Genomic DNA, 26,176 nt, shown 5'->3' on the forward strand with positions numbered 1-26,176 from the left:
AAGAATAACGATGCTGTGGCGCAGCGCTGGGCGGGAAGCAGAGAGTGGCGCAGTGCCCACCGGCCGGATTCGGACAGAAGCAAGCACCGAGCCTGCTCGTCGCCTGTAGTAATCTACACGACGAGGCCTAGGCTCATCAGCACAAACCTCATCTGGCCTTCACGCGTCGAAGGACCGAGGGTGTCAAAGAAGTCCCCGTTGCTCGGCGTGCTGCCTCGTAGTCTCCTTGCCTACCAGCAGATTCCTTGTGGGAAGGCAGATCGCCTGCGCCCCGGCGACGGACATGTGATGTTGTGGTGATCGCGACGCCACCTCGATCCAAGGCCTCAACGGGCTCTACTTGTGCAACACAAGGTGCCAACCTCGTCACAAGCCTTGAAGACATCGACCAAGCCGACCATCTGCACTGTTTCACATCACAACGCGCTCTTTGGACGCTGGACACTGCTAAACGTGCGGATCCCGCACCGATAAAGGACCAGCTGCAACATGTCGGCGAAATTGCCCAATCATAGTCTGTTCGCACGCGCCGCAGTGTCTTCGAAGCGAGTCACTGTGTTCAAGCTTGCATCTGCATCTCCGCCATCCATAGCTGGCAGTGGTGCCTTATCGACCTCCTCCGCTCGAACTGCATCCACTGTTTCCGTCTCATCATCGACAACTGTTGCGAATGCGTCACCACGCTCGCAAGGGGCAGCCCCAGCCCTTTCAAGCACCAACAGCAGCGGCACGAGCGTCTCTCCCATCGCTGCCCCTGCCGCCATATTGCCTACGGGGGCAGGCGCTCTCTATCATCGACGAGCATTTCACCTGTGGAACGCGTCTACGAGTCGCGGTGCTGCCAACGCGGTCTCCTTGTCTTACCACACCGGCACACAGTCCACGCTGCCAAAATGGGTAGACTCGTTGGACTTGTTTGTCGATCTGTCTTCCTTACCGACGAAGAAGCCAACACCCGACTCGCAAACTATCTACACGTCGAGATCCGACCCAGGTGTAGACTTGCCTCTGGATCTATGGACTGAGGCAGATTCGTCCTCGTTCTACGCGAACAACTTGCACGAGCAGCCCTTGCTGACCTGGGAACAGGCCACACAGGGTGGATCTGTTCATTTTCGAGATGCAGGGGTGTTTGGAGGAGGAAACGGCAGCGGGTTCGGGAGCTCTGCCAATCCATTCGGTGGAGCCGAAAGCAACGGTGGCTTCCGCTCGCCTGGAAACGGGTTGTCCGACATATTCGCTAGTTCGCCTCCTCCTCCTAACGATGGCTCATCGTCAAAAGCGACGTACTCATTGACTGGTGCGAGTGCATCAACTGGTAGCTCAGATGGCGGTAGTGGCGGGGAATCTGGCGGTAACGCCTCGACGCATCAGATTGGGACCATTTCTACATACCCGATGGCTCTGTCCGCGTCGAGCAGCGGCGCCATGGTAGGCAATCCCAAGTCTCTGCCGTCTTCATACTACCAACGAGCCGACCCGCCGGTAAGCCATATCAATCCTTTCATGGCCCGCGCACTTTCCATCCCGCGTGCTCCAAAGCCGGAGTTCACATTTGATCATGGCGCCTATGGTATCCCGAAGAGGCACCCTCTCTCCGCGCCGCCTAGGAAGGCGACACGATCTGGGCCGGGAAGTGCGATGGGCATGCTAAGCGCGGCAGCAGACTTTCTGACAAGCCCGCAATTGACAATGGAAGAGATCAAGGCGGCGCCACCCGTTCCAGCTGCGGGTCAGGACTCTACGGAAGGTTCGCAGGCAGCGAGTCAGCTTGCCAGTATGCTTCCACCAGGACACGTTGCAGGATACACGCCACGATTGAAGATGAAAGGTGGGCGGAAGCTGAAGCTACGAGAGAATGGCAAGCTCGTTCCGGATAGACTTCGGAGCGTGCAGGTCGGTGAAGATGCGTATTTTCTTCGTCCAGTAAGTATGCTTCGCAAGCCTCCATCGCGTGAAAGCAATTGCTGACTTCGTTTGATCGGTGACTCTGCTGTAGGATGCACTAGGCGTCGCCGATGGCGTCGGTGGCTGGGCACGACGGCCAGGAGCGAATGCCGCGCTGTACTCGCGGCTGTTGATGCATTTTTGCGCTGTTGAGCTCTCTCGATATGACGAGCTATCACGCGATGAGCTTGCAGCGGACAATGGCAAGCTACTAAAGAAGTGGGCGCAGATCGACCCCGTCGAGGTGATGCACCGGGCTTGGGAACGCTGTGTGCGGACAGCACGCAAGGAGGGCATCCTCGGCAGCTCGACTGCACTGTTGGCTTTGCTAAGAGGGGACGAGCTGCGGATAGCCAACCTGGGTGACTGCGTCCTGCTCATCATTCGCGATGGCGACCTACTCTTCCGATCCACGGAACAACAGCACTCTTTCAACTTCCCCGTCCAGCTGGGCATGATGGGCGATACCGTCGAAACGGTGGCGGAACGGATCAAAGCTGCAGCGACAGAGCAGGCAGTGGCGGAAGAGGCAAAGAGGAATGGACAAACGGCAGCTGAAGATGTAGACTCTGATGAAGAAGGTCTTGATGAACCTGAAGGTGAATTGCCTGCAGATGCCAGTGCAGCACAAGCTACACCGAGGCCAGAACCACCCCTCGATCCAGAGGACACGGAATGGGATGAGCCGAGGCGAGATGCTGGGCGATGGACCGTCAAGGTGCAACCAGGAGACATAATCATCCTCGGCAGCGATGGCCTCGTTGACAATCTTTTCGACGAGGACATTTTGGAGGAGGTTCGCAAATTCGCACCTGACCATGGTGCCAACGCGCCTGTGGCACCTGCAGACGACCATCCAGGTCAAGTTCAAGGTCAAGATGCGCCGCATCGTACAGCGATAGGATCTGTTCTTCCGCCTGACTTTTCGCCTCAGGATGTCTCCGAAGCACTGTGCTCACGTGCAAAAGCTGTCAGCGAGGACCGCCGAGCCACCACGAGCCCATTTCAGATCGCAGCCCAAGAGGAGGGTATGGTGAGTTTTCTGCCGGATTCGTCACCGATGTTTCTCGCCTTTCGGCAGATGCTGACGATAGCATGCTTCCACGTAGTACTACGTGGGTGGTAAACACGACGACATCTCGGTTCTAGTGGCTGTTGTCGGCCATCGCTCCGAGCACTCCGAAGGCACCTTCGTCTCTCCGGCCGATACCCATTTGTAGAATACACTTTTATGTTTCGCACTTTCTCATGGGGGTTTTGTGAGATTCTTGTAGAGTAAAAATGTCATGAATTGCACCTGCTACGTCTTAACCTTCAGCCCATGCATCGAGAATTCAGCGTATATGGTCGGTCCCATACAGTATTCAAGTGAGGTAAACTGTCCAGGAATCATGCCTTGTACGGTATTCATTTGAATCGAGATCAGCACCTCCATCAGTCGGCGAATCCCCAGTTTCGGCAAATATTTGACACGCCGTTTTGGAATAAACGCGGGGAAAGCATTAAACTCGATTATGTCGGAAGCTCCGAGAGCAAATTCCGCTGTAAAATCCTTTTAGCCCTACGTATGCTTCAGGGGAAATCACATTGTCCATTAACAATTCGATCACATCCACGACAAGTTGAAGCGGGATCGTGGACCTCTTTGCTATTCGCAGTGTTGAGCACAGTGCATCCAGCTCGCTATGAGCGCACGAAAATTTATTGAGGGGATCTTCGCTCACCCTGTGGCCAACCAACATGCCACCTGCCCAAGGATCGGCTCGAATCAGGATCAGTAATGTCGAGAACAGAGAAACGGTTTTCCAGCGACTCTTGATCGTCCAAGGCTATGTTGAGGGGTATCAAAACGTCCGAGACACTATACTGGTTCAACCAGGTCCAGCTTATGAGCCTGTTGTTTGGCAAGTCAATCATGGACACTTCAAGGCTTTAGTTCCACTGTCTCCTGGCCCAAATGAGCTCGCATTCGAAGTCTTTGGCGGGGATTTTGAGTACCCTGATCACCTTCTTCAACGTCAGCCTTTCGTACAGGGACGGCTCTCGATATGGTTCCAACGCGATCGAGGTGCACTACCTTTACAGCTTGCAATCTTAGTCGCCTGCGATAGTCCAGCGCTGAATAAGCCGGGTGTAACGTCAGCATCACAGCAGCCGCCTCCAACCAAAAATCGAGCCTCAAAGCTAGTGGGCGAATTTTCTCAGCAGCTGGCGAATTCTCTGGTGCCAAGAAGCATCGATGAAGATCGCCCGCTCGTCGATGCACCCCCCGGTGAAGGGCGCGAAAAGCTTAAGAATCTCGATGAAGTCAAGCGGAGATTTGCATTGCAGGCGTATCTGTGGCAGGCTTTCCATGCAGAGCAGATGCGACGCATGTGCCTCGGTCCACGGACTTTTGCATTAGATGACGCTAATTCTGATGTTCAGCCAGAATCAGGTGGCTATCGCAAAGATCTGTCCGAGTACCCAAAGGTTCACATTCTTGTTAGTCGTCACACCACTAAGGAGATCAGGGATCCTGACAATGCACAGCAAAACCAAAGAGGTCAATACAAACTTAAAATGCATCTAAGATTCCCTTTATTGATTGATAAATGGTTCTTTTCAGCGAAAAATCGGAGCATCCAACATCGATTCGCGGGTGAAGTGCTGGAGGAGCCAGAAAGATGCCCGCCGGAGCTCCGTAACAACAAATCTGCGCCTATTGCAGTCATGACTCTCGAAGCAACGTGGGACCCGTGCTTGCGACTACTCCGAGGGCATGCAGCTTTGGGCTCATTCAGCCCAGATTCGTGGAGCTTTGGCGTGATGGGATCGCACTGGTTGTGGAGCGCTCCCTCAAGCCTACATGAGGTGACAAGTGCTTTTCAAAACTGCTCTCGGACGGATACCGCATACTGCATAAACGATCTCCTGGAATGCGTCTATCACTATGAAACGCTCAATGTTGGCTCCGGTGCGATGGTAAGATTCAGGCGTGAATTTTGATGGTGAGATTTAAATTTTGGCTGATCTGTTTCTGCCCTACTTGCAGATGCATGAAGTGCGTGGTAAGCATGGGCTCCTGAAGTGCGTGCCGCTCCACTAAAAATGTCCTTCCTCCAGGTCGGCCATGCTTTCTCCAATCCTCATTGGCCGTCTGGTCTTATGGCGCGCGGATATGTGGAATTCAACAGAGCCTTCATGACAAGCGAAGGACCTCACTGCAAGCGGCCGGGCAACATGAACCCCATTACACCGGAAACTGACAGCGGCACCAACCATTTGCACCGCGCCCAAGGCGTGCGTGCGCGGTGGCATCCGGCATTCGCTCTGCCTAGCGATCCACCTTTACCATTCATGAACCGGGATGGCGATGCCTCTACATGGAAGCACTGGAAGGAAGCCGAGCCAACTTGGGAGCCAACCATGCATGGCGCGAACTTCCGCTCGAAATCAGGCATTGCAAGCTTGGAAGTCTTTCTCGGAGACACGTACAAAACGCATATCGAGTTCACTGGTCTTCCAGATGGTAATCCTGTTCAACAGGAGATGCTCATCACCAACGAATACCTTAGCAAATGTGTTGGGTTCGATGTAAGTTCACCAGCGTCGCCTAGCGTCAATCTCACGGCTCTCGCGTGCAACATGCGCGAAATTCAATTGCAAGACTTTAGGAACAATGCATACGCGTGCCCGATATCCTTACCTAGAGTACCCTTCACCGTGACAAAAGGCATGTCTGTCGGCAAAGAAGACCCGTCACACCAGTGTTTCATGCATGTCTTTCGACAAAATCTGTCGCATGTCGTTGTGAGTACCCTAAAAAGCGGCTCGCATTGCACTCGAGCTAAATATAATTCAATGAACGCGGTAAGATTCGCGCGGGTGCGTTCGTGGATGGCCTGGTCCTATTTTACCCTGATGGCTCGCGCGAGCTGCTAGGCTGCACTGGTGGCGAAGCCTTTAGGTTCGACCTCGCGCGTGGTGAGCAAATCGCTGCTATAGAAGTCAGGAGTGGGTTGTGGCTGGACGCAATCAATATCATTCTCTCATCGGGCCGCCAGTCTGGGTGGCGCGGCGGTGAAGGGGGGAATCTCAGGACGCTGCAGCCTCCTCGAGGCAGCAACACGGTGGGCCTTTACGGAAGCTCGAGTCAATGGATACATACTCTTGGGTTGCTGTTGGCTTGACACCAGTTACCGCGCTGCGATTGACTTGCTAGTAAACCTTGTGCGTTTTGATGTATTGTCCGGAAAGAATCCACATTCATCTACATGAGAGGATGCTATTTTTTCGTGCACACAAAGTTCTTATATACTATAGTTGAGCGATTCAACGAAGTGTATGTTCGGCATTTTAATGCTTCTTCTTCAACTGCGCTTCGATGAGGTTGAGCGCATGTAGTCTCTCAGAAAGAGTCGGGTGACTGTGATGATACGCCGAGTACAACGAGTCATTGTGCATGCTGCTGAGATTCTGGATGCCGAGCTTTATGAGCGATCGCTTGAGGAGCTCAGTATACGGAAGCTGATCATACGGGTCCACCTTGAGCAGCGCAGTTTCAACGGCTCCCGAGAAGGCGGGATGGCCGTTGGCTTGCATACGCTCGGCGACTGCAGGAGCCGAATTGTACACCTCCGCTGCCTTGAGCTCCGCCGCTGTTGGCGGGGGCCGCGTAAGCTCACCGGCAAAGCGATCGGCGGCGTACTCCATGCTCCTGACGGCGCTGTTGAGCATAAACTTCGTAAAGGCGTCGAGCGGACCAACAACAAGCTGAAACAATTCCAGACCGACAATGACTGGCAGGGATGACTGCGCGGCTGGGAGCTTGGTCCCAAGGGCTTTCTCGAACAGGTTGGGCGCTGCGGAGAAGCCAAAAGCTCGATAGAGGCTGACGTTGTGGATGAAAAGGGTGAAGATGCTCATTTGTAGCAAGATTTGCACCTGTCCAATGAGAAGCAGCTTGCCCGTATCCATGTGCGCCCAGTGCCCAAGCTCGTGCGCCAACACAGCCTCGATCTCTTCGTGTGTGGACTTCTCGATGAGCGTGTCAAAGATGACAATGTGCTTATTCCCGCCCGGGATGATGCCATAGAAGTATGCGTTACTATGAGCACTGCGCTTAGAGCCGTCGATCACGTAGATGTGCTTCAGTGGGAAGTTGAGTGAGCCGGCGAGGGCTAAGACGCGATCCCGCAGCGCGCCTTCTGGAAGCGGTGTCAATTTGTTGAATAGCGGCTGGATTAGTGTGGGGTCTGAAAAGGTAAAAGTGATAAGTTTGATGCAAAGGATAGGCAAATATACGAAGTAAAAAGTGTACGCACAGAGGACGAGGGCAACAATCTGGAACACGAGGAGGAAGGCGACTACGTAAGCGACAAATGCATCGCCTGCCCATCGAATGACCCAGATCAGGCCGGAGATGAGAGGTGCGCCAATGCAGAAACCGACGATCCATTCGATGATGGTGTCCTTGACGAAGCTACGGATATGGAGCAGAATTTCAGAGTCCGTATGAATACGACAGCTAAACGCATGAGTTAACATACGTTCCGATGGTCATCTTGTTGAAGCCATGCTTTTCCTGCAGTCCAAGCGGTTAGCTTTTGCAGAGCGCGAGTATGCAGGGGCCAGTTCAGACGTACCTCGACTACAAAATTCTTGTAAAGTGTGAATGGAATGTTTGGGAGCTCTCGGACGAGGAACATTCCTATCACAAATAGCACAGAGTGGATGGCCTGCCGGGTCACATGGCAACATGGCCGTCAGCAGAGAACTCATTGACTTTCAGTTAGTCAGTGCCCCATCACCCACCTCAGACTGGGGAAGATCAAATCTTGTCAGATAGTAGCCTGTACGAGTCCACACACGCGCATATACGTCGTAGTGAATAACAGCAGCCGTCATGGCCATTTCTGCGGCAGACGTTATGAAGCCAAACTTAGCCTTGTCCTTGCCATATGCCTGACTCTGTTTATACGTCTCCAGATCGACATGGCTAGTGAGCTCTGCAGGCGGCGTTGGACGAGAGTAGAGGCCATATTGTCGCCATGAGACGTAGGTCTCGAAGATGTAAACGGCTAGTTGGAGCTGGAGCACGAGTTTCTTCCAGGAAATTGCAGAGTCGTCCAGCACCGACTCAAGATGATTGATTTGCACCTGGAAGCTTCTTCCGAACGAAGACGACATGGTAGTGTTGGCGACGAAGGCAGTGTCCCATTAGGCAGGGATGGGATGCAAGTTACAAGGACCAAGGCTTTCAGCTTCACTTTCTTTCATGAAGCCAAGCCTGCCTGAGTCCCAAGGAGAGTGATGTTGCAATCATGTGAAGGCGTCAAAGAGTGGGCCAGTTGGGTTATAGCTGAGCTGGAAGCTATATGCGCCTCTGCTGGAAACCCCGGAATCACGGTATGTTTGACGCACCATTATTGGCACTCTTGTTTATCACGAAAGTGGCCATTCAAAAAAACATTCACCTTAGCTTTAGGGGCTTGCCTGCCTCCGGTGCGACACACTATAAGAGTTGCGACTCTCCAGAATGATCGTGCGTCAACTAGAGTTGCCCGAAAAACCTAGCAAATACCACGCCAAGGTTACAGAAATATTTCTAAACCCCTGCAAAACTTTCCAAAAAGCGGCTGTTCGATGTCGACCTCCGATAACTTCCGGAACGCCTCTATGTGACTATCCCATGTTTTGCTAGCAAATATGGAGGATCTATTGTAGCTGCTCCCGCTATGTATGTCTCCAGAGCATGTAACGAATTTGTGGAATCCTGAAAGCAGTTCTGGCCGATTCTGCATCCTATTTTTCAACTGTGATTCTGTTCAAGAAGTTACCTAAATGTGGGTGGTTTCTAATCTTGGCTTGATATAGCTGTGCGCCACAGCGTTCATCACAAAGCTCTGCAGCGAGTTGAACACAACACAGTTTAACATCGACCTGTGACTGACTTATCGTTGGACCCCGTCCCCTGACGTCCTGGTACCTGCTGCATGCATATCACAGACTCCAGCTCGACCTGTAATTCCCGGACAACTAGAAAACTAACACAAAGTGAACAGAAGGCGGGCACCTGAGCCGATGGCCGGTATCTTTCCTGGCCAATATGGTACAAGGCTTAGCCTTGTCGAGCCCGCTGAATGCGCTGCAGGACCTGTCCGACTTGGATGCTTATCGGCTCTTCCGACATGAGGTAGAGAAGAGCGAGAACAAGCTCAGGCTGTCAAAGACGAGGTTTTTCTTAGGTGAGAATGGCTGCTTGCTGGCTGAATTTGAATATTCTTCACGAACAGGGACGTGATTGGCTGAATGAACTTGTGCATTGACTGGAACCGTAGATGCTATCCGGATAAGGGGCTCGGTTCTGCATCGGATATGGGTCTCAGTACTTGGAATCACGCTGTATGCGACCGTCATTGCTGCCGCAGACGTTTGGTACGGCATGCACTGGCGCACCAGCAACAGCATCATCGCCCCTCTCTCCGTCGTTGTCGGTCTGCTCATCGTCTTCCGCAATTCCACATCGTATGATCGATGGTGGGCAGGCTCTGGAGAGCTGAATGCTGCCATGGCGGATACTCGATCATTGTCTCGCTTCATCTGGGTCAATGTCGACGTTGAGGCAGGCGAGAAAATGAAGAAGCTCAAGCAGGACGCAGAGAAGAGCGGCATTGATGCAGGTGCAACGCATGCTGTCGAAAAATTGCGACAAGAACGCATGGCAAGAAAGCGCCGGGTAATCAGACTGCTTGTATGCTACCTGTACGCTACAAAAGTAAGTTACATCGCACATATCCCCTTGCGAAAGTCTAGGCAAGATGCTTACAACCTATCCATCAGCATCACCTGAGACAAGAGTACGGTGTCGAATTCGCAGACTATGAAGGCGTCCTTCCTCAAGACGTACGACAGGCTTACTATGTGCTACAGCGCAGATCACGAGAGCATTTTCGGCGCAGCATCCACTCAAAACAGGCCGACGCTCGTCCTGCGTCTCAAGCCTCAGCAGCGGTCGAAAGAGATAATTACACACCCATAACATCGGTTATTTTTCAGGATGAGAATGCTGCTGTTGCCGCTGCCGCTGCTCAAGCGACCGAGACGACGCCGCTAACAGCTTCCGAAGTTGAGGAGGAGAAGGAGCATTCTAAGCAACCAGCTATTGCGCTTCCTCTTTTCTGTCTACACCAGATCACCATGTATCTCTCCGGCGCCAGGAGGGCAGGCCTTTTGACCAATGATGCAGGTCCAGCGGGCTTTTCGCTTGTAAGCCCGGCTCGGCTTCACCTTCCTGCACTGCGTAAGAAGTATTGACTAGCGATGCTTTCCCTTTGGCTTTGTGTGTTTCATGGGCGGCCAGTCGAACCAACTAATCAACAGCCTGACGACGCACTTCTTCAACATGCAACGAATTGCCGACACGCCGCTACCTGCAATCTATGGGATTCATCTCAAGCAATGCGTGCTACTCTACCTGCTCGCCCTACCTCTCACGCTCGTCTCGGAGCTCTCCTGGCGCATGATCCCCGTCGTCACCATCGTCGCATTCACCATGATTGGCACAGAGGGGCTGAGCAGCGAGGTAGAAATGCCGTTCGGGCATGATCCCAGCGATCATAATCTCGATCTGCTCGCCGCGACTGTGAGGCATGAGCTCGAGCACATGATGCTTTTTCTAGACGAAGGCATTAAAGAGGAGTCGTGAGATCTCTTCTTTGAGGGCGCATAGTATGTATTCCATTTATAGGACATCGGGCGCCGTGGCAGAGAGAGCTTGAGGAGGGTATGCGGCACACGACAGGAATCGCATGTGTCCCTGTGCTTCTGAAGCATAGTTAGTTCCAAATGACATCACGCAAAGCTAAGCTAAGCAAACGTTGAAACAAACTGCGCTTCGACTTCCGCGGCTGTTCTGCTGAAGAGAGCAGCGTAGGATAGGCCACGGTGTGGGACCTTGAGGTGTGCGCGCTTCCCTTGTGCGAGTCGTTCGAGTCCTCTAGCGCCTCCTTTGCTCCCTCTCCCTGTGATTCTGTTGCGGTCTTTGCGTCCAGTCCGCGCTTCGGCGGTTGTTTCGCGCCACCCTCCAAATCCAACAATCCGAACTCCTTCGCTTTGGCCGGCAGACCGAGCACATTTTCGACACGTTCCATGCCTTCAAGCAAGGCGTGCGGCTCTGCAGAATACGTGAAACGGAACCATCCCGGCACGGGATGCTCGTACTGCCCTCCAGGAGCTACAAAGACTTTTCCCTTGATGAGCCGCCCAGCGAGGTCAGCTTCTGCTTTCCGCGCGTCTTCGATCTCATCGAAGGAGCTGTCAGAGCTGACTTCGGCATTCACGCCGCCCAGAAAACGCCTGAAGTCGACTAAGAAAAAGTGCCCTGCATTGGAGGTGACGAACCGAATGTCGTGTACTTGTAGCCACCTTTGTGTGTGCGAGCAAGCGACGGCGAGCCTCCGTGTATTTTCCTCCAAGTACCACTCGAGGTACTCTGTATCCTGCAGCCAATTCGCCCATAAATTTCCGGCAATCGTCGAGGACTGCGATGGCAAATTCTGCATGTTGAGGGCTCGTAGCAGAGCAGAGTTTGCTTGGGAGATGCACACGCCTTGCCGGAACCCATTCGCGGAAAAGTCTTTCGAAGCGGAGCTGACGACATGCACACGCGATGGATGCAAACCAGCGACGGCGAGAGTGTCGATCGACAGAACGGAATGGAACTGAGGCGGAGCAGGGCTCGCGGGTGAGGGCTCGTAGACGGAACGCGACTGTAAATGAGAGAAGCATAAAGATTGTTAGAGAAGTGGGGATCTAGCTTGAGTAGGTGATTAGGGACTTACGTAAATTTCGTCTGAGATGAAGTGCAGGTCATACTTCGCTGCCAGTTTGAGCAGCTCGATCGTCATCTCGCGAGGCATGATTTGACCTGCAGAGGTGGATAAGATCATTAGCACCGCCACGGCAGCTCTGCGGATGTGCATTTACCTGTGGGGTTGTGTGGATTGCAATAAAGCAACACCCTAGTCTTGATCCCTTTCTCCTTGGCGTCTAGTAGCGCCAGTTCATAGGACTGAACGGTATCCGGCTTGAGCCATGCTTGATCATGGCTGCTCTTGCCAGCTTCCGGTATTGGTAGCTTGACTTTAACGAGCGTCGCCTCAGCCTTGAACGTGAAATCGTACAGGAAACCGTTGTAGTACGGCAAACTGAGCAGTACCCCCTCCCCCTTTTCACACAGGGTCCATGCGAGACTGTTGAGGACAGCTCCGGCGCCAGAGCCAACGTGGATGTGGTCGGGCTTCACGGGCACGAGCGGCTTTCGGTCTGCCCAATCATTGCGATTCGCGTAGCCATCTGGATAATGGTTGTAGAGATTTGCAAGCGCTTCGACTAGCTTCTGGCTCGTCGTAAACCGACCGTTGTACGCAAGCTCCTTGCTGGAAAGCTGGAGACCAACGGTGTTAAAGTAGCGCACGAGCTCCTCGCGCAGCAGGCTATTCTCCGCCACACCAAAATTGACCATTCCTGATGGGTTATTGCGGCGTTCGTAAGCGTCTCTGAAAACTGAGAAGAGGTTGTCTACATCCGGGGTGAGGAGGTTCGTGAAAACCAGACCCCGAGGGGCAAGGCCGGCTTTGGTATCGTCTTCCAGGGCAGACATGATTAACCTGCTGGGGTAGCTGTAGAAGAACCCTCGCAAGACGGTCGTCAATGAGCTGTAAGTCCGTAAGCTTCTTCCTACTCAAAGGTTGAACCTATGTATTTACGTCCTAATGAGCCGAATGGGATCGAGTATACTGCATGGGCAATCCTCATGCGAGCGGTTGCTCGGCAACAATGTTATCAGTCGAGGTGACGTGCCCCTCAGCAGTGGCAGGAGGAGGAAAATAGGACGCGTTTTCACGACTTGTGCGATGAGCGCTGCCAGGAGTAAATCGAGCGGGAAATGCTCGCTGGAAAATTCGAGCGTAAACCTGAAAAGCTCCGGGCTCTTTGAAGGGATTCTTGAGCGGGAGATGGAATGTTTTCTAAAATATGAATAAAACGGGCAAAAGGGAGTAAGTAGCATTTGCCAGAAGAGGTGTAGTCAGAACGCGTGGATGTTCGAGTGCCACATCAAACGCATTGGCACGTGCTACAGCCAAGCGTTATTGAGGTCATTCATCACCATCCCATCATGGAACAGAGATATTCGGATCACCTCTTGCGACAACAGCAACGGGTTCAATGCTGAAGGGTAACCCATTGTCGTCTATCTGGGATAACTTCCATCTTGAATAGTCAGGAGACACAACAACCCAGGATCTGAGGCTGAACAACAGACGCCGCCACGCAGACGTCGGCATGGCATCCTCCCTGTTCTCGCTACCCGACAGCGTCTGGCGCATCTACCGTGCGTTCAACCCTCCAACGCTGCCCAAGAACGCCAATCCGCTGCGCATCGGCATCTTGGGCGCTGCAGATATCGCTCCGATGGCGCTTGTCAACCCTGCACGAACGCACGCCGATGTAGTCGTGCATGGCATCGCAGCGCGGGACGTCTCGCAGGCACAGGCCTTCGCCAAAAAAACACGGCGTGAAGCGCGTGTTCGACACGTATGATGCGCTGATTAATGATCCCGAGATTGAAGGGGTGTATAATCCTCTGCCCAACGGGCTACACGCGCTTTGGACGCGCAAGTGCATCGAGGCTGGCAAACATGACCTGCTCGAGAAGCCGAGCGCTTCGAACGCACAGGAAGCAAGCGAGCCCTTCGCACTTGCTGCGAAGAAGAACGTCGTAGTACTCGAAGCATTTCACTATCGCTTCCATCCGGCGCTGCACGAGTTTCCGTACCAGCTCTATGAGGTCATGTCGGCCCAAAACCCGCTCGTCAAGGCCGACTCGGAGTTTGGGAGCATCTGGATCGCTCTGGAAAGAGACCGATATTCGCTTTAACTATCCGCTGGCCGGAGGTGTCTTCATGGACTTGGGCTGCTACGCTGTCTCATCTGCCATCTATGCATGCCGTGCTGCAGGCGGGACGGACAAGCGTGCGCAGTGGCCGAAAGACATCCAGGTCTCTTCGGCCGATGCGGAACTGTTCATTCCAACGCACAAGAATTTGATCTCAAGCAAATCCCACTGCGACAGCAATGGCAAGCCAGCGATCGACCGTATACTCGAAGCGCAATTTGAGGTTCCTAGCGCAAGGCTACACGCGATCAAATGCTCAGTACGCCCCGGACTGAGTGACCGTGTTCCTACATGGATTCCGTTCCTCGGCGGTAAGCGACGCAAGATCATCCCCAGCTTCTCGCTCAAGGAAACTTTCCAAGATGGTACCTCGGTGGAGCTGTACAACTACATTTTCCCTACTGTTTACCATCATATCACCACCACGCTCCGCGGGTTGCGCGCGGAGATGGCTGGCGTAAAGGAAGGCACGAAGAGGTACTCGCAGGCGTATGTTCCAACCCCCAAGCACACGTCCGCTGGTGGTCCAGGTGCCGGAAATGCCAAAGGCGGTGAAGAGCAAATGAGGCGCGCCGCCAAAGATGGCTTTTGGTCCGCAGGAAAGGGTAAGCCCTACCGGCTCACGTACAGGTGGATGCTCGAGGCATTTGTGGAAAGCGTTCGCAAGAGTCAAGCAGGTACACCCGCCAAAGGCACAAGGGGGACCGTCTGGGTCTCGAACGACGAGAGCGTGGCTTTGTGCGTTTCCCTGCTTCCTCGGCCGCGAAAGGCTACTAGATTCTACTGAAACATGCTGACATTCAACTTCTGCCGCAGCATGCGCACGCTCGACCTTGCATACGAAAAAGCGGGTCTTCCCCGTAGCGGCACTTAAGAAGCGGACCGTAGGGCCACGGCCATCCTAGGAATTTTTTTGGCTGTGTGCAGTGAATAGCGAGATAAATTATTTAAGCTTCAGAAGTAGCGTTACCAGCTGGCTTGGGCTCATTTACGGCCGCGCACCATTTTGTGTTGAGGGCCGCAGCGTAAAAGTCGTTGCACACGAGAATTTGGGGCTTCAGATGTCCGATTGTCGCAGCGCCAGCAAGCGCATTCCCCCGAACAGCTCTTCTTCCAAGATTGAGGACGATGGCGGTTCGTGATTCGTGGCTCTCTCACCTTATTAGAGAATCTCGGACGGATTACGCGGGCACAGGCTCACTGCTGTCCATATCGTCGTACGAGTTAATCGGATCACTTCCGGATTCCGCCGGCCTTTACTTGCCGATTGCACCGATTCGTACAACGAAACGGCCTCGGCGGCATGAAGCATCATGTGATGTATCACGATTGTAAGAATGGGGCGTTCATCATTGGACATCAACGCGCGTCATCGCCAGGCACGGGTGCCGACCAGCTCTTCCGTCTTAAGGTAAAAAGGAAGCAAGCATGATGCTTTTTGCAAGTTTCCATCAGTTTCTCCCTTCTACTTCATGCTCTCAGATTCAATTTCCTCTTCTGCTCTCTTCAATCGTTCAGCTGCCCGGAGACTGACTGGGGAAGGTGAACGCGCTTTCGGATGTGGAGGTGACGATCGAAAAAGCTTATCATGGCACAGAGGGCCTTATATTCAGTCTATGGTACACCTGTTGCGTTTCAACTCTTCACTGTCTGATGAACTTCACGGGCTTCCGTTTCAATTTTTGCGCCCGTTTCGCTGCTGCTGCCCGAACCATTGTCTTCCGATCGCCTCCTCCGGAAAAGAAGAAAATGCAGTAGCGCTTTGGGAAGCACAAGGGTCACCGCATTCTCTACCTTCGTGGCTTTCAGAGGCGCGACCCAGGGGATGCTTATTTTTCGCTCTGACTTTCTGCAAGGAGGTTGGAAGTTGTGATCGGGAAGGGCTCCTGGCTCATGCGTTTCTGCTTCTCACCGCTATGGCTCACCTGACTCTCGGAGAAACATCACCCTCGTCTGAGTGTGCGAATTTCAAGCAAGGCTTGCTCAGGAACTAGGAGTCCTTGAGGTATACTTGTTCTCTTGCTGCAGACCTTTTGTGCCGTCGCGTCTTTGGTGTCACCTTTATTTCTCGTACAGCGAACACTCGCGCTGGAAAAGTACCAGACAACATTTGAGGCAGTGATCAGTATCCTGTGACTGATAGTCTCATCCTGCTGCTTTGTAGCAGTAGCGCAATGTGAGTAAAAACGTACCGTGCATTCTATTTTCAATTCCACTAGTTGTGGGGCTTCTTCATAGTCAAAGCTGCCCGTGTGCCGCCCCACATTATTGGAAGGAAGGGCATAGTTCAGTCTTTCGCTCTTTTCGACGCTGCTGGCTGGTTATCCACCGCATGCCTTAATGTTGGTCTCTCTGCGGTGTGCGTGCATCGGAGAGGTCGTTTCAGTTAGCTGCTCTGACATATGCTGAATTGCAATGCGTTCTGCAATGCCAAAAAACACCCAAGAAGAGGCGACCATGCCGTACACCCGCACACACCATTCTTCTCATTGGCTTTATCTAGGCTGCCACTTTGTCAATGCTGATGGTTTCCTTGGCCTCCACTCCTGTATGAGTACACCCTCGCACCCGTAAAGCAGGTCTTGGTGATAACATGGCTGAGACACACTCTCTCCAAGCTCAAAACTGACCGAGGCACTGATACACACGGTAGGTACCAGGCTCGCGCTTCGTGGAGGATCCTCAGCCCAATTCCCTCGCCTCAAACTACCAATGTCAACCTTGGGGATGGCGCTGATCGCACAAGAGTCACCGCATGGAGGGGGTCCTTCAGGAATGATCTCACGCTCAAGATAAAACATCGGCCTATCACTTGACACCATAAAGTGGTCGAAAAGAATACTTCAGGCCCTAGCGCGCACCAGACCGATTATCTTCAAGGCGCGGAAACCAATCGCACCCCTGTGCGCTCTTGCACAATCACACGGGTTCCAGCACCAGCGTGGCGCTGCGCCTTTCGCTCATTGCGTCACGCTCACCGCAAAGTCTGACGGCGGCCAGATACATTCATCTGCCTCCCTTGACAACGTCAAGCCAGGGAAACTAATTATGCCTGACACTGCTGCACCCTTCGAAGGTCCGCTAACCGCGCGGACATCGTCCGACTGATGGACTAGCATGCCAGAAATACCGGAAGTGACGAGTCCGTCGAATCGACCACCAAGATTGTTTCGTGTGCTGTCAGCTTGGAAGAAAAGCTGGCGGATGAAGAACACAGCGACGGGGACTTCGGTTACACCGCTTGCGATGGGTCTTCACTCTTTCATTGCAAACGCTATCCACGCGCTCCCGTGCCCATGCATACCAGCTCTTGTTGAACTACCCATGCCACAAGTGACGATGGCTCAGCACTCAGAAGTGCATGACCGCCCCGGCGCGACCCGCCTCATGTGGGTTTTGAATACATTGGGACACTGCAAAAAGGGTGAATTGCGCAAGCAATTGTGAATTGGTGTATGAATGCACTGATTAAAGCGTATTAGGATCGTGAAGAGTCCGGCGCCAGCCCGGTGAGTTCGTGATCCTCAAATTGCTTGAACTTCTTTCAAAATTTGAGTAAGCAACCCAGTCTTGTGCATCTTTTCGAGTTCGTCCCAACCGCCGAGCAACTTGTCTTGGACGAAAATGGTCGGGAAGGTATTGTGACCTGAAATGGCGGCCAGTGCCTTTTGCAGTTCATCATGGTCGTCTGTGGCGACAAGCAAACGGTTGAAAGTTAGACGGTGCCTACGGCACAACCGTTTGTCAGAGGACGCACCTCGGGTATCCACCTCCACGATTTTAAATGTCGCTTTGATCGAATTCAGTAGTTCTTTTGCTCGTTTTGAGTACTGGCAGTAAGACTTGCTGAAGACAGTCAGGTGGTTTTCCTGTTGATGCAAGCGCAGCCATTTGTTCGGGTCTTGCAAGTACTGGATGGGATTGGCTCATCAGCTTTGCAACGAAGATACTGTGTCGCGAACAAAGCACGTACCATGGCTGCATCCGCTTTGCCTTCTTCTGTTGGACGTGTGACCATCAGGCTACTTGCCATTTCATTCACAGTTTTGGGCAGCAACAGCGATTGCCATGAAGCCGGCACGTTCCAAGTGGGACTCGTCACAGATTGCAATAAGAGTAAGACTTTTTCTTCTCTTGATATCTCTCGCCCTGCATTAGACCTGGAGGCCACCTGTTTAATCGGTTGTCCAGTCTTCTTGGCCCACTCAAGCAATGCCGAGGAGGGTCGCCTAAAAGGCTTCGCCGCAGGAACTGTCGGAGGGTTCGCTGCGATTTTGTTGGTGAGGTCCGGTGGCGTCTGCGCTGTTGCTTCCGGGGCATTGTGAGCCGACTGCAGCGAGTCTTTCTGTAGCTGGAATCGTGTGGGAGATCCGTTTGCAATCGCGTTGCGAAAGGAAATAGCGAGCATGACCAAGCAGAGGAAGGCAAGGAGCAGGATCGTTAGCTTGCGTCTGCGCAAGAAAGGCACGGACCGACCAGGCGCACCGCCTCGCTCAAGATCTGACAGCATCGTATATTATGCGTGATTCAGCTGTGTGTACGCGACAGGGCAGACTTCAAGCTACCAATCATTTCGACTCCATTCACAGTGATGAAGAGGAGATGAGAAACAGACGATGCTTGTTGAAGCATTTGGTGACCTAATGAATCCTGCGTACTGACGGATCAGCGATCTGCCGCCTGCCACGATCTTGCGCCACAACGCCACTACACCTCAGATCTTTACATGGTACCTGTGTATCTGGGAGTCCGCATGAAGAAATCCCCAGGAGTGACCAGTAAAGTCATACGCTCATCACCAAACACTTTCAAGCGAACAGCTAATGCACGCAATCTATTTCTCTAAGAGTCCGTCATCGTGACGGGTTTTCGCTAGAGCTATCGTCTTCGTCAGCTTCGATCTCGCCCACGGCGAAAGGAGCATTGCTAGGTGACACCGAATGCTCCTCTGCCACAAAGGGTGAGCCATTAGGACCGATCGAGCCTGTCGGCGGTCTATCATTAAGCGCACACCTTCCTGTATCCAGCTCTGATTCTCCTTCTCCACGCTCTGCTCGCCGCTGCGCTACTGCCTGATCTTGCACCGCTTGCATCGCTGCCATGTCGCTTACGGTCTTATCGCGATATGTGTATGCTTGAGCGCAAATCAGCAAATCGACGATCAGCTGAAAGAGGCCAAAAATGATGAACTGTACGGGGGCGCCGTTATTGATGTAGTAAACAGACTGGGGGAAAATGTAGTCACGTCAGAGGATATCTCGAGCGACCCGTGTGTGTATATTCTCACCTTGATAGCATCTCCCAGCGTCCAGCCTCCAAGCACGCTCAGCTGAAATCCAGCGAGCGACTGTCGCTTGTGGTTCTGGATCAGCTGAGGTACTGGTAGCATGCTCTCCAGCCCGAGAGCGAATGTGCCGAGGATAGCGACATAAACAGAAGACCAGCCGAGGAGCACTTGAAATATTCCGAGGACGGCCACGACAATGAGAAGCGCCCAGATATATCTGCAACAGACGCATCCATCAGCACATGCTAGCTCAGAAATCATTTCAAAACATATGGCACATACGATTGATAGTCTGGCCAAACCCAAAAGTTGAAAGGCCTATTCGAAGCGAGCACTTCGGGCAGGTGCAGGCTGTTCACAGAAAGTTGAGAAACGCCTTCATTTTGCTGCGTCTGTGATACGTTGAGACTCGAGCCAATCCTGTCATCTCCAGTCGGAACATGTGAGGGCGCGTGGTGACCTAAGCCGCCCTCCAATTCTTCGGGAGGTGGGTCGACAACAACTTGGAACGGTGGATATGGGGTAAACGCTGTGGAGCTTCCATCTCGAGGCAGGCCGGTCCCTGGGGTATTCGCATCGAAAACAACGCTTCCTTGCCGGTCCTCTGATGATACACTGAAGGCAGATGAAGCCCATGAACCCGGTCGATAGTAAAGACAGAGGTACAGTAGACCAAGCTGGGCCGCGATCATCAATATGGACTGAATGAGAAGAGGGATTTCGAAGTGCACTCCGAACCACCAATAGATGCGCTATTCCACACATTGGTCAGTACCCTTGGCTGCATGTACGACGCAGCGCTGCGCAACTCACAGAGATATTTGCCACCAGAAGAACTGCGCATACATCTTTTGAGAATCCCTCGGAGTTGCGTCTCTGTTGCATCTGGTACGCCTGTTCGCCGTAGATCAACGGCGGGCCGACCGCCAGCCCCACGGAGAAGAGGAACGAGAACAACGTCATCTAGACAGTCGCATTGGAAGCGCCGGATCGTTTCTGATGCGGGCACTTTGATCGTCCTGTACTGAACTGTGCCGTAAGGTGTTGTGTTAGGTGTCCTGAAGCTTCGGGTCTCGCTGCTGGTTGTTGAGTTCGGTATGGGTGTGGCTGCATTTACTCACGGCATCATATTGAAAGTCTCCCCTCTCCTGTGGTGACGCACTGACGCGCCAACGAGACTTCACTGGCGCGCTTCATGCGTCGGGTCGTTGGCGACTGACGGGACCACCATGGAACTTACTTCCTTGATATTCGTTCCTCAGCTGCTCGGCGCTACCGCCACCAGGAAACTGGCCGGTACAAAGGCCGTCAGACCTCGCGCGGTCGACATCAAAAGGCGTCCTGTTCGAGACATTTGTCCCTGTGGCTCGAGACGCACTGTGAAGGCATGGTCGATGCTCAAAAAGTCCCCTTACTTCTCGAACGCCTGCGAACTCAGCTGTCCGAGGAGGAAAGGAAAGTGACACTCAAATATCTTCGGGATGCAGTGACTCATTTGATAGGTTCGGCAGCAGAGACTGGAATCACCCCCATCACCGAGGCCCTAGTTCAGGCCCTTCAACGAGGAACACCAGATGCGACGAGAGTGGTTTGCACGGCAGTCGCAGACTGCATGCAAGATGGCCAGCCACCCGCATACGTGTGCTCTCAAGTGCTGCTAGCCACGGCATCGGCCATTCAACACTATAGCAAAAAGACTTCGCATGAAGCTGAAGGCCTTTCGGTAGCTCGGACGGTAAATTCTCTGCTTCGGCTCCTACACTGCCTCATACAGCATCCACAGTCCCTCAAGCTTTCCAACTTCCAGGTGACAGACGTTGTGGAAGCTCTCGTCTCGGCCAGCAACTTCTCCTCCAAGAGAGTTGCATTTACGTCTCGAAGCTTCAGTGCTGCTCGTGTAGTTGCCTTCAACAAAACCTCCGATTGGCGGTCCGGACCCGCGAATTCTCACGGGAATCAAGCTCTGGAGAAAAAGGCTTCAAATTCGAGCTTAGGAAGCGCAGCTGGTGGCAGTTCTGGGACAAGTAACGCTGCAATCATCGAGGACTCGCATGCCGAATCCGACACCCGCTTCGGACACCTCGCAAGTGATCCAGCCAATGAGATTCCTTTGGGAAGGCAGAAGCGAGTCGAGGATATCAAACGATCCGTGAGGCTAAGGATCGTTGCTTGCGTCTCTGCGTGGACGGCCAGTGCGCCCAGACTTCTCTTTGCGCATCTCTTCAGCTTGGTGACTGACCCTGTTGGCCTAAATATCAGGGCAAATGCAGCGTCTTCCTCCATTCTGCTTCCATTGATGGAAGATGACCCATCCTTGCCAGTCCGGGTAGACGCAGCTGGTTGCATCGGTGCCTTGCTCAGTGCAGCGCGGTCCGGGGGCTACTTACAGGTTGCTGCGGAAAGGTGAGCATATGAAGGCCGTTCGACTCTCCCCTATAACTTGATCTAATTATATGCATCCTTTCAGAGCAACAACGACGCGCCCGTACGCCTTCACCGCCCTCTCCGGACGTGTCGCTGGGCTTATTGTCACCGTCCGCCTCAGTGTCTCGCGGTGTTTACTGCAGAGCTTGGCAACACAAAAGCCCACAAGGCTCCATAGTGCGCTACTGGATCTTGCCAACGTCATCATCAACAGGCTCGATGATGCAAAGCTGCTACGCAAGCATAGCGAAGTCCTCATGCCAGCTCTTACTGCAGTGGCCAAGCATGGGGACCCTCGCATCTGTTCGAAAGCGAGCCACTTGTTAAGTGCTCTAAGAGCACGCACAAGCCCTGCCAAGGAAGGAAGACAGGGGGTGATCACTCCTGTCACAAATGTCGACCAGCTTTGCGCAGATGTACAGGACACCAGCAAGTCGGCCCAACAAGTCGAATGCTGGTCTCTTGCTGTCGCAGCCTGTCACGGCGAAATTTCCATTCCTCCACATGCCAAGAGGTCCCTGTTCGCCGCTACTACTAAAGCTATTCGCAGCCACCTGGCAGACGTGCGCTTCGGGGCTACATCCTTTCTAGACGCAGCAGTAAAGGCTTGGCAGCTGCCAGACGACATGCTCGCTGAAGCCAGTGAGCACGCCAGGACATTGGCCCTCGACCAGGATCCGAAGATACGCTGTCTTTCTGCTTCCATTGCTTCGAATGTAATTCGCAGGAGCAGCAGAGTACACTTATCAGCCAAAGAAGCTTTGCGCAAATTGTGCAAAGACGACGCTGCCAGCGTGGCTGCCACTTCTTTCCACGCACTCGGTCAAGCCATCCAATCCGCAGTCAATTGCGAACCCCCAGCGCTTCATACCTTTCAAGCCTTCGTCGACATTCTAAAAGAAAATATTCAATGTCTCGGACCCATGCTAGTCGAGCAAAAAGTTCAGGCCACGTGGGCGATGGCGACCCTGTGTGATGCAGCCGCGAATCAGTTCTCCGACTCAGCGCCTTTTGCCCCCGCGTCTTGGCTCCAAGTCGCAACCGACTTGATGGCAGACATTGAAAGCGTACATACGAACGCTGTCCGAGCTGCAGGTGCTATCCTTGCTCTGGCCGGGCATCAGCTAGAGAAGGCGCCTAGCATTGAAGCTATTCGAGGCATATCTGCTTCCATGTCGGATCGCACACCGAAAGCCCAATGGAACGCGGCGTACGCATTAGAGCGGGCATTCGGCAATCAAGTTCTGATAAACGCACTGAGCCCAGAGCCAGTCCTCGAACAGGCAGCGGCTGCACTTGCGGGCGAATTGAGCAGCATCAACTTCAAAGTAGCAACTGCGTGCGCTAAAGCACTGTCAAGGCTACTGCAAGTGGGCACCCTAGATCGGGACCATCTTTCATTGCTACGCTGCCGTGCTATTGAGGCCCGCGAACGGTTGGAGGGCGGCAGTACAACAAACGCCTCGAACGACCGACAACTGGTCATCAGCGCTGCACAGCAAGCGATCGACGCGCTGTGTACACAGCTCACTTCTTGACGCCGAATGACACACGAGTAAACGACCATGTGTTCGACCTTTCTCAATACCGCTTGTTGTACTCTTACATGATCATCATTGCATCATTTCGCAAAGTGTAGCGTCCAGCTAGTCAGGAGTTTGCGCTGATGAACCTCGTAGCTGCTTAGCCCCGGCGTGCCGTATGTTAGGGGGCTCAGCCACCAAAATACGATGATGAGCGCGCCAACAAATGCACCACAGACGGCGCGCGATCGCTTTCCGAGTACGTTGCGCATGACAGGCCGTACCCTGCCTGGTTTGAGTAAGGGTCCAGGTCGCGAAATAGGGAAGTTGACCGTCTCTGTGCCCACAAAGTTGAAGATAGCACCAGTGACGAGGCAAGAGATAACGTGAGCGGGTAGGTAGTGGTGCACAAAGAGTTGCCTGTTCATTACGAAGAATGGAAGGTAGTGGAAGGCCCATGTTGCGACGAAGAAGCCGACGGAATTGATCATTCGGCTGCGCACTGCAGAAGGGATTGGGTAAATGCCGCGCCGGCGCGCGAGAGCGTCCGCAGCCATGACGCCGCAGTAGATGCTGATGCTCAGGACTCCGGCCCACCAGCTGATGACATTGCCGATCATGTAAATCTGCTTCTGGGTGTCATTTTCGGTCCAGAACGATATTCCTGTGATAAGAAAAGGCCAATTGATCGGGTTGCTCGCGTATGGATGCGAAGATGTGAGCTGACTGTTCTGATGGAGCATAGTAAGCTGCAATTCGAAGAATTTCCGGAAGAAGTTCATATGCGTCCTCTTGCGAGGTGGCAAGGGCTTCAATCGTTCCTCGTGATCGCTGGCCTCTGAGTATGGAAAGTTCAAAGGGCAGAGAGATAAGCGGTAGCCGGATCGCATGTTGCAGAGACGTAAGACTCACTCTCATCTGGATGCAAGTCATCAACGTACCACAAGGCCGTCTTGTCCAGTGCATTTTTGTTTCCGTTGATCTCTTGCTGCTGGAAGCCCCATTCAGGCAGCGGCTCCGCGTGAGTCCACATGCTCACGCGCGTAGGGACGTGAATCAGCCTGAACAAGCTGCTCTTTGATTTCCAGATGTTCTGTTTGTCGTTGACTCCTTCGATCTGTAGCTCAAAGAGTGTGTCGTTGTACCTGCTCGTGTCGTTCCAAGGCCACGTTGTAAATTCCTCGTTGGTTGGCATGAGGGGAGAGGCAACATCATGTGCGAGCAGATAGCTCTGCGTGTTGACATGCAGCAAGCGGATAATGTCGCCATGGCGCACAGCAGCCGCGTCCCCGCTCACATCCTCGGGTAATTCGGTCGCGGGGAAGATTTCCCAGATGTTGTTTGTGTCATTGTGCGGGTAGCCCGTGACCTGCTGACCCTGGGATGAAATGCGGCCGTCATCGTATTTGAGGGGCCAACGCTCGACATGCGAATGCAGATACACATTGGTTCCCTTATGCATGGCGGTGATGCGGTCTCCATAATGAACATCTGTGGAGTATCAAGGTTCTTCGATCTTCAGCGCATTGCGCGTTTGCGAAGCATTGCAATAGACAGCTCACCTCGTGCACTGCTTAGCATGGGATTGCCTTCCAGAGTCTGCTGAAATTCGCTCGTCATAAAAGCGTCGCCCGTGCCACTCTTCGTCAGAATGGCAAAATGCACCCAGAACCAGAAGATGTAGACGCATGCTGGCCAGACGATCAGGCCGAGAACACGCGCAAAAAAGTGTTTCGAGATGTGCGTCATAGAATGCCCTCTCCGAATGTCGAGCAGGTTCCACAGGTCAAGAGCGACGGCGCTGCCAATGGACAGAAATGTGAAGAGCCCAACCATCTTGCATGACATGGTCAGCGCCAGATTCGTGCCCGTGGCAAACATCCAGAACCACCAACGAGCAGAGAACTCGCTGGGCACGGAAGCGAACGGAAGAGGGTGTCAGACATGCGCTGTTCTTCGGACGAGTGCAGCAGCTCACTTGTATCGCTCCTTGAAGAACTTGATATACGAAAGGAGACTGCACATCATGAAGAGGACGAGGGCGGCGTCTAGCAGAATTAGACGGTCCTGTGCGATGTGAGCGTTGTCGAGCAAGATCATGGCTGCACTGAGGCAAGCAATACTTGGCGAATGACCCGTTTCACGCATGATTGCATAGGCCAAAGGCACCTGCAAACTACCCATGAGCGCGGGCATGCTGCGCATCTTGACATAAGGCACGTTGTGATCGAGGTACTTGTCCCCAATATTGTCGAATTCGAATTTCCCGTCGAACCTGGCAAGATAGCCAGCGAGCGCGTTGATGAGCTTTGCAAGGGGTGGATGTACGTCGAAGAAGTATTCGCGTTTGAGGTAATACGCGGCGAACTTGCCGAAATGAACCTCGTCGAAGACAACTTGATTGGGGTGCCAGATCTTGTAGAAACGGGCTGCGAAGGCTACTGCAAGGAGAACTAACATTATGGGATAGTCCGAGTCTAAGCGATGGATGGATTCTGGTACTGGTAAACCGTGGTACTGCAAATGGACGACGCAATCAGCAATCAGCTACTTGCCATGCGTCGCACGCCCACTTCGCTCACCTTCCTGGCGAAATCATCATCCGCAAAGCCATCCCACTCAGCGTCCCTGTCATTCTTGCTTCCCCTCTTGCGGCCTTTTGAAGACTCCAATAAAGAAGTGTGTTCGTCTGTGTGACTGTGTGCGCCGCCATTGTGGGGACCCCGGGCTTCATTCGCCCTAGACGCGGTACCGGAGCCTCGCGCCCGCAGTTGCGATGCAGCACCCTTGGAAGTCGATGCCGACGTCGCAGGCATCTCGAATTTTCACTGCTATGCTGAATCAGGTTGAGTCGGAGCACGCTGTGGTCTGTGCTTTATATCTGCTGAAGCGTCGCAGATCAGAAGTTCGAACATGCCTAACTGAATTGTTGATGTGACTCTCGAAGTCTTCGTGACATGTGGCGCTTTCTGCCTAGGCTCGCCGCTCGCGCGAAGAGAACTATTACGCGAACCTGATGATGGAATGTCTGACGCGACCACCACCACCACCACC

At 53.3% G+C, this 26,176-nt stretch overlaps 10 protein-coding genes across 10 annotated transcripts; 5 read left to right on the forward strand and 5 right to left on the reverse strand.

Annotated features, from left to right (window-relative positions):
- The first annotated feature begins 160 nt into the window (after window positions 1–160).
- On the forward strand, window positions 161–3,255 carry K437DRAFT_245586 (protein serine/threonine phosphatase 2C). The gene is made up of 3 exons (XM_013388643.1): window positions 161–1,926; window positions 2,000–2,980; window positions 3,057–3,255. Exons 1-3 carry the CDS (start codon window positions 490–492, stop codon window positions 3,165–3,167), a joined length of 2,529 nt encoding a protein of 842 aa, XP_013244097.1. The 5' UTR covers window positions 161–489; the 3' UTR covers window positions 3,168–3,255.
- A 319-nt stretch (window positions 3,256–3,574) lies between these two features.
- K437DRAFT_234275 (uncharacterized protein) lies at window positions 3,575–6,197 on the forward strand. Its single transcript, XM_013388644.1, has 5 exons — window positions 3,575–4,492; window positions 4,556–4,911; window positions 4,982–4,990; window positions 5,053–5,739; window positions 5,805–6,197. Exons 1-5 carry the CDS (start codon window positions 3,688–3,690, stop codon window positions 6,117–6,119), a joined length of 2,172 nt encoding a protein of 723 aa, XP_013244098.1. The 5' UTR covers window positions 3,575–3,687; the 3' UTR covers window positions 6,120–6,197.
- Window positions 6,157–8,272, reverse strand: K437DRAFT_255552 (uncharacterized protein). The gene is made up of 5 exons (XM_013388645.1): window positions 7,744–8,272; window positions 7,575–7,667; window positions 7,479–7,513; window positions 7,254–7,411; window positions 6,157–7,184 (listed from the first exon to the last, which is right to left on the reverse strand). Exons 1-5 carry the CDS (start codon window positions 8,116–8,118, stop codon window positions 6,286–6,288), a joined length of 1,560 nt encoding a protein of 519 aa, XP_013244099.1. The 5' UTR covers window positions 8,119–8,272; the 3' UTR covers window positions 6,157–6,285.
- Window positions 8,273–8,877: 605 nt separating this feature from the next.
- On the forward strand, window positions 8,878–10,803 carry K437DRAFT_245597 (UPF0187-domain-containing protein). Its single transcript, XM_013388646.1, has 4 exons — window positions 8,878–9,176; window positions 9,270–9,706; window positions 9,772–10,197; window positions 10,292–10,803. Exons 1-4 carry the CDS (start codon window positions 9,038–9,040, stop codon window positions 10,634–10,636), a joined length of 1,347 nt encoding a protein of 448 aa, XP_013244100.1. The 5' UTR covers window positions 8,878–9,037; the 3' UTR covers window positions 10,637–10,803.
- Window positions 10,654–12,724, reverse strand: K437DRAFT_255555 (PLP-dependent transferase). Its single transcript, XM_013388647.1, has 3 exons — window positions 11,917–12,724; window positions 11,772–11,857; window positions 10,654–11,699 (listed from the first exon to the last, which is right to left on the reverse strand). Exons 1-3 carry the CDS (start codon window positions 12,590–12,592, stop codon window positions 10,767–10,769), a joined length of 1,695 nt encoding a protein of 564 aa, XP_013244101.1. The 5' UTR covers window positions 12,593–12,724; the 3' UTR covers window positions 10,654–10,766.
- A 551-nt stretch (window positions 12,725–13,275) lies between these two features.
- Window positions 13,276–14,826, forward strand: K437DRAFT_290422 (uncharacterized protein; the record flags this gene model as incomplete). Its single annotated transcript, XM_013388648.1, has 4 exons — window positions 13,276–13,470; window positions 13,514–13,785; window positions 13,811–14,626; window positions 14,705–14,826. The coding sequence occupies 4 exons, from the start codon at window positions 13,276–13,278 to the stop codon at window positions 14,760–14,762; spliced, it is 1,341 nt and encodes a 446-aa protein (XP_013244102.1). The 3' UTR covers window positions 14,763–14,826.
- Window positions 14,827–17,412: 2,586 nt separating this feature from the next.
- Window positions 17,413–17,724, reverse strand: K437DRAFT_222664 (thioredoxin-like protein; the record flags this gene model as incomplete). The annotated part of the gene is made up of 2 exons (XM_013388649.1): window positions 17,413–17,576; window positions 17,646–17,724. Coding segments are annotated over 2 exons (243 nt in total), but the record flags the coding sequence as incomplete, so codon positions are not given.
- A 986-nt stretch (window positions 17,725–18,710) lies between these two features.
- K437DRAFT_293895 (uncharacterized protein) lies at window positions 18,711–20,252 on the reverse strand. The gene is made up of 4 exons (XM_013388650.1): window positions 19,989–20,252; window positions 19,458–19,927; window positions 19,176–19,392; window positions 18,711–19,113 (listed from the first exon to the last, which is right to left on the reverse strand). The coding sequence occupies exons 1-4, from the start codon at window positions 20,136–20,138 to the stop codon at window positions 18,742–18,744; spliced, it is 1,209 nt and encodes a 402-aa protein (XP_013244104.1). The 5' UTR covers window positions 20,139–20,252; the 3' UTR covers window positions 18,711–18,741.
- A 972-nt stretch (window positions 20,253–21,224) lies between these two features.
- Window positions 21,225–23,179, forward strand: K437DRAFT_85910 (uncharacterized protein). The gene is made up of 3 exons (XM_013388651.1): window positions 21,225–21,367; window positions 21,435–21,578; window positions 21,643–23,179. Exons 2-3 carry the CDS (start codon window positions 21,472–21,474, stop codon window positions 23,135–23,137), a joined length of 1,602 nt encoding a protein of 533 aa, XP_013244105.1. The 5' UTR covers window positions 21,225–21,367; window positions 21,435–21,471; the 3' UTR covers window positions 23,138–23,179.
- K437DRAFT_273453 (glycosyltransferase family 39 protein) lies at window positions 23,162–26,104 on the reverse strand. Its single transcript, XM_013388652.1, has 5 exons — window positions 25,705–26,104; window positions 25,101–25,639; window positions 24,685–25,031; window positions 24,035–24,613; window positions 23,162–23,960 (listed from the first exon to the last, which is right to left on the reverse strand). The coding sequence occupies exons 1-5, from the start codon at window positions 25,936–25,938 to the stop codon at window positions 23,221–23,223; spliced, it is 2,439 nt and encodes an 812-aa protein (XP_013244106.1). The 5' UTR covers window positions 25,939–26,104; the 3' UTR covers window positions 23,162–23,220.
- Window positions 26,105–26,176: the final 72 nt, after the last annotated feature.

This window comes from Tilletiaria anomala (assembly GCF_000711695.1).
Source record: "Tilletiaria anomala UBC 951 chromosome Unknown K437scaffold_25, whole genome shotgun sequence".
NCBI lineage: Eukaryota > Fungi > Basidiomycota > Exobasidiomycetes > Georgefischeriales > Tilletiariaceae > Tilletiaria > Tilletiaria anomala.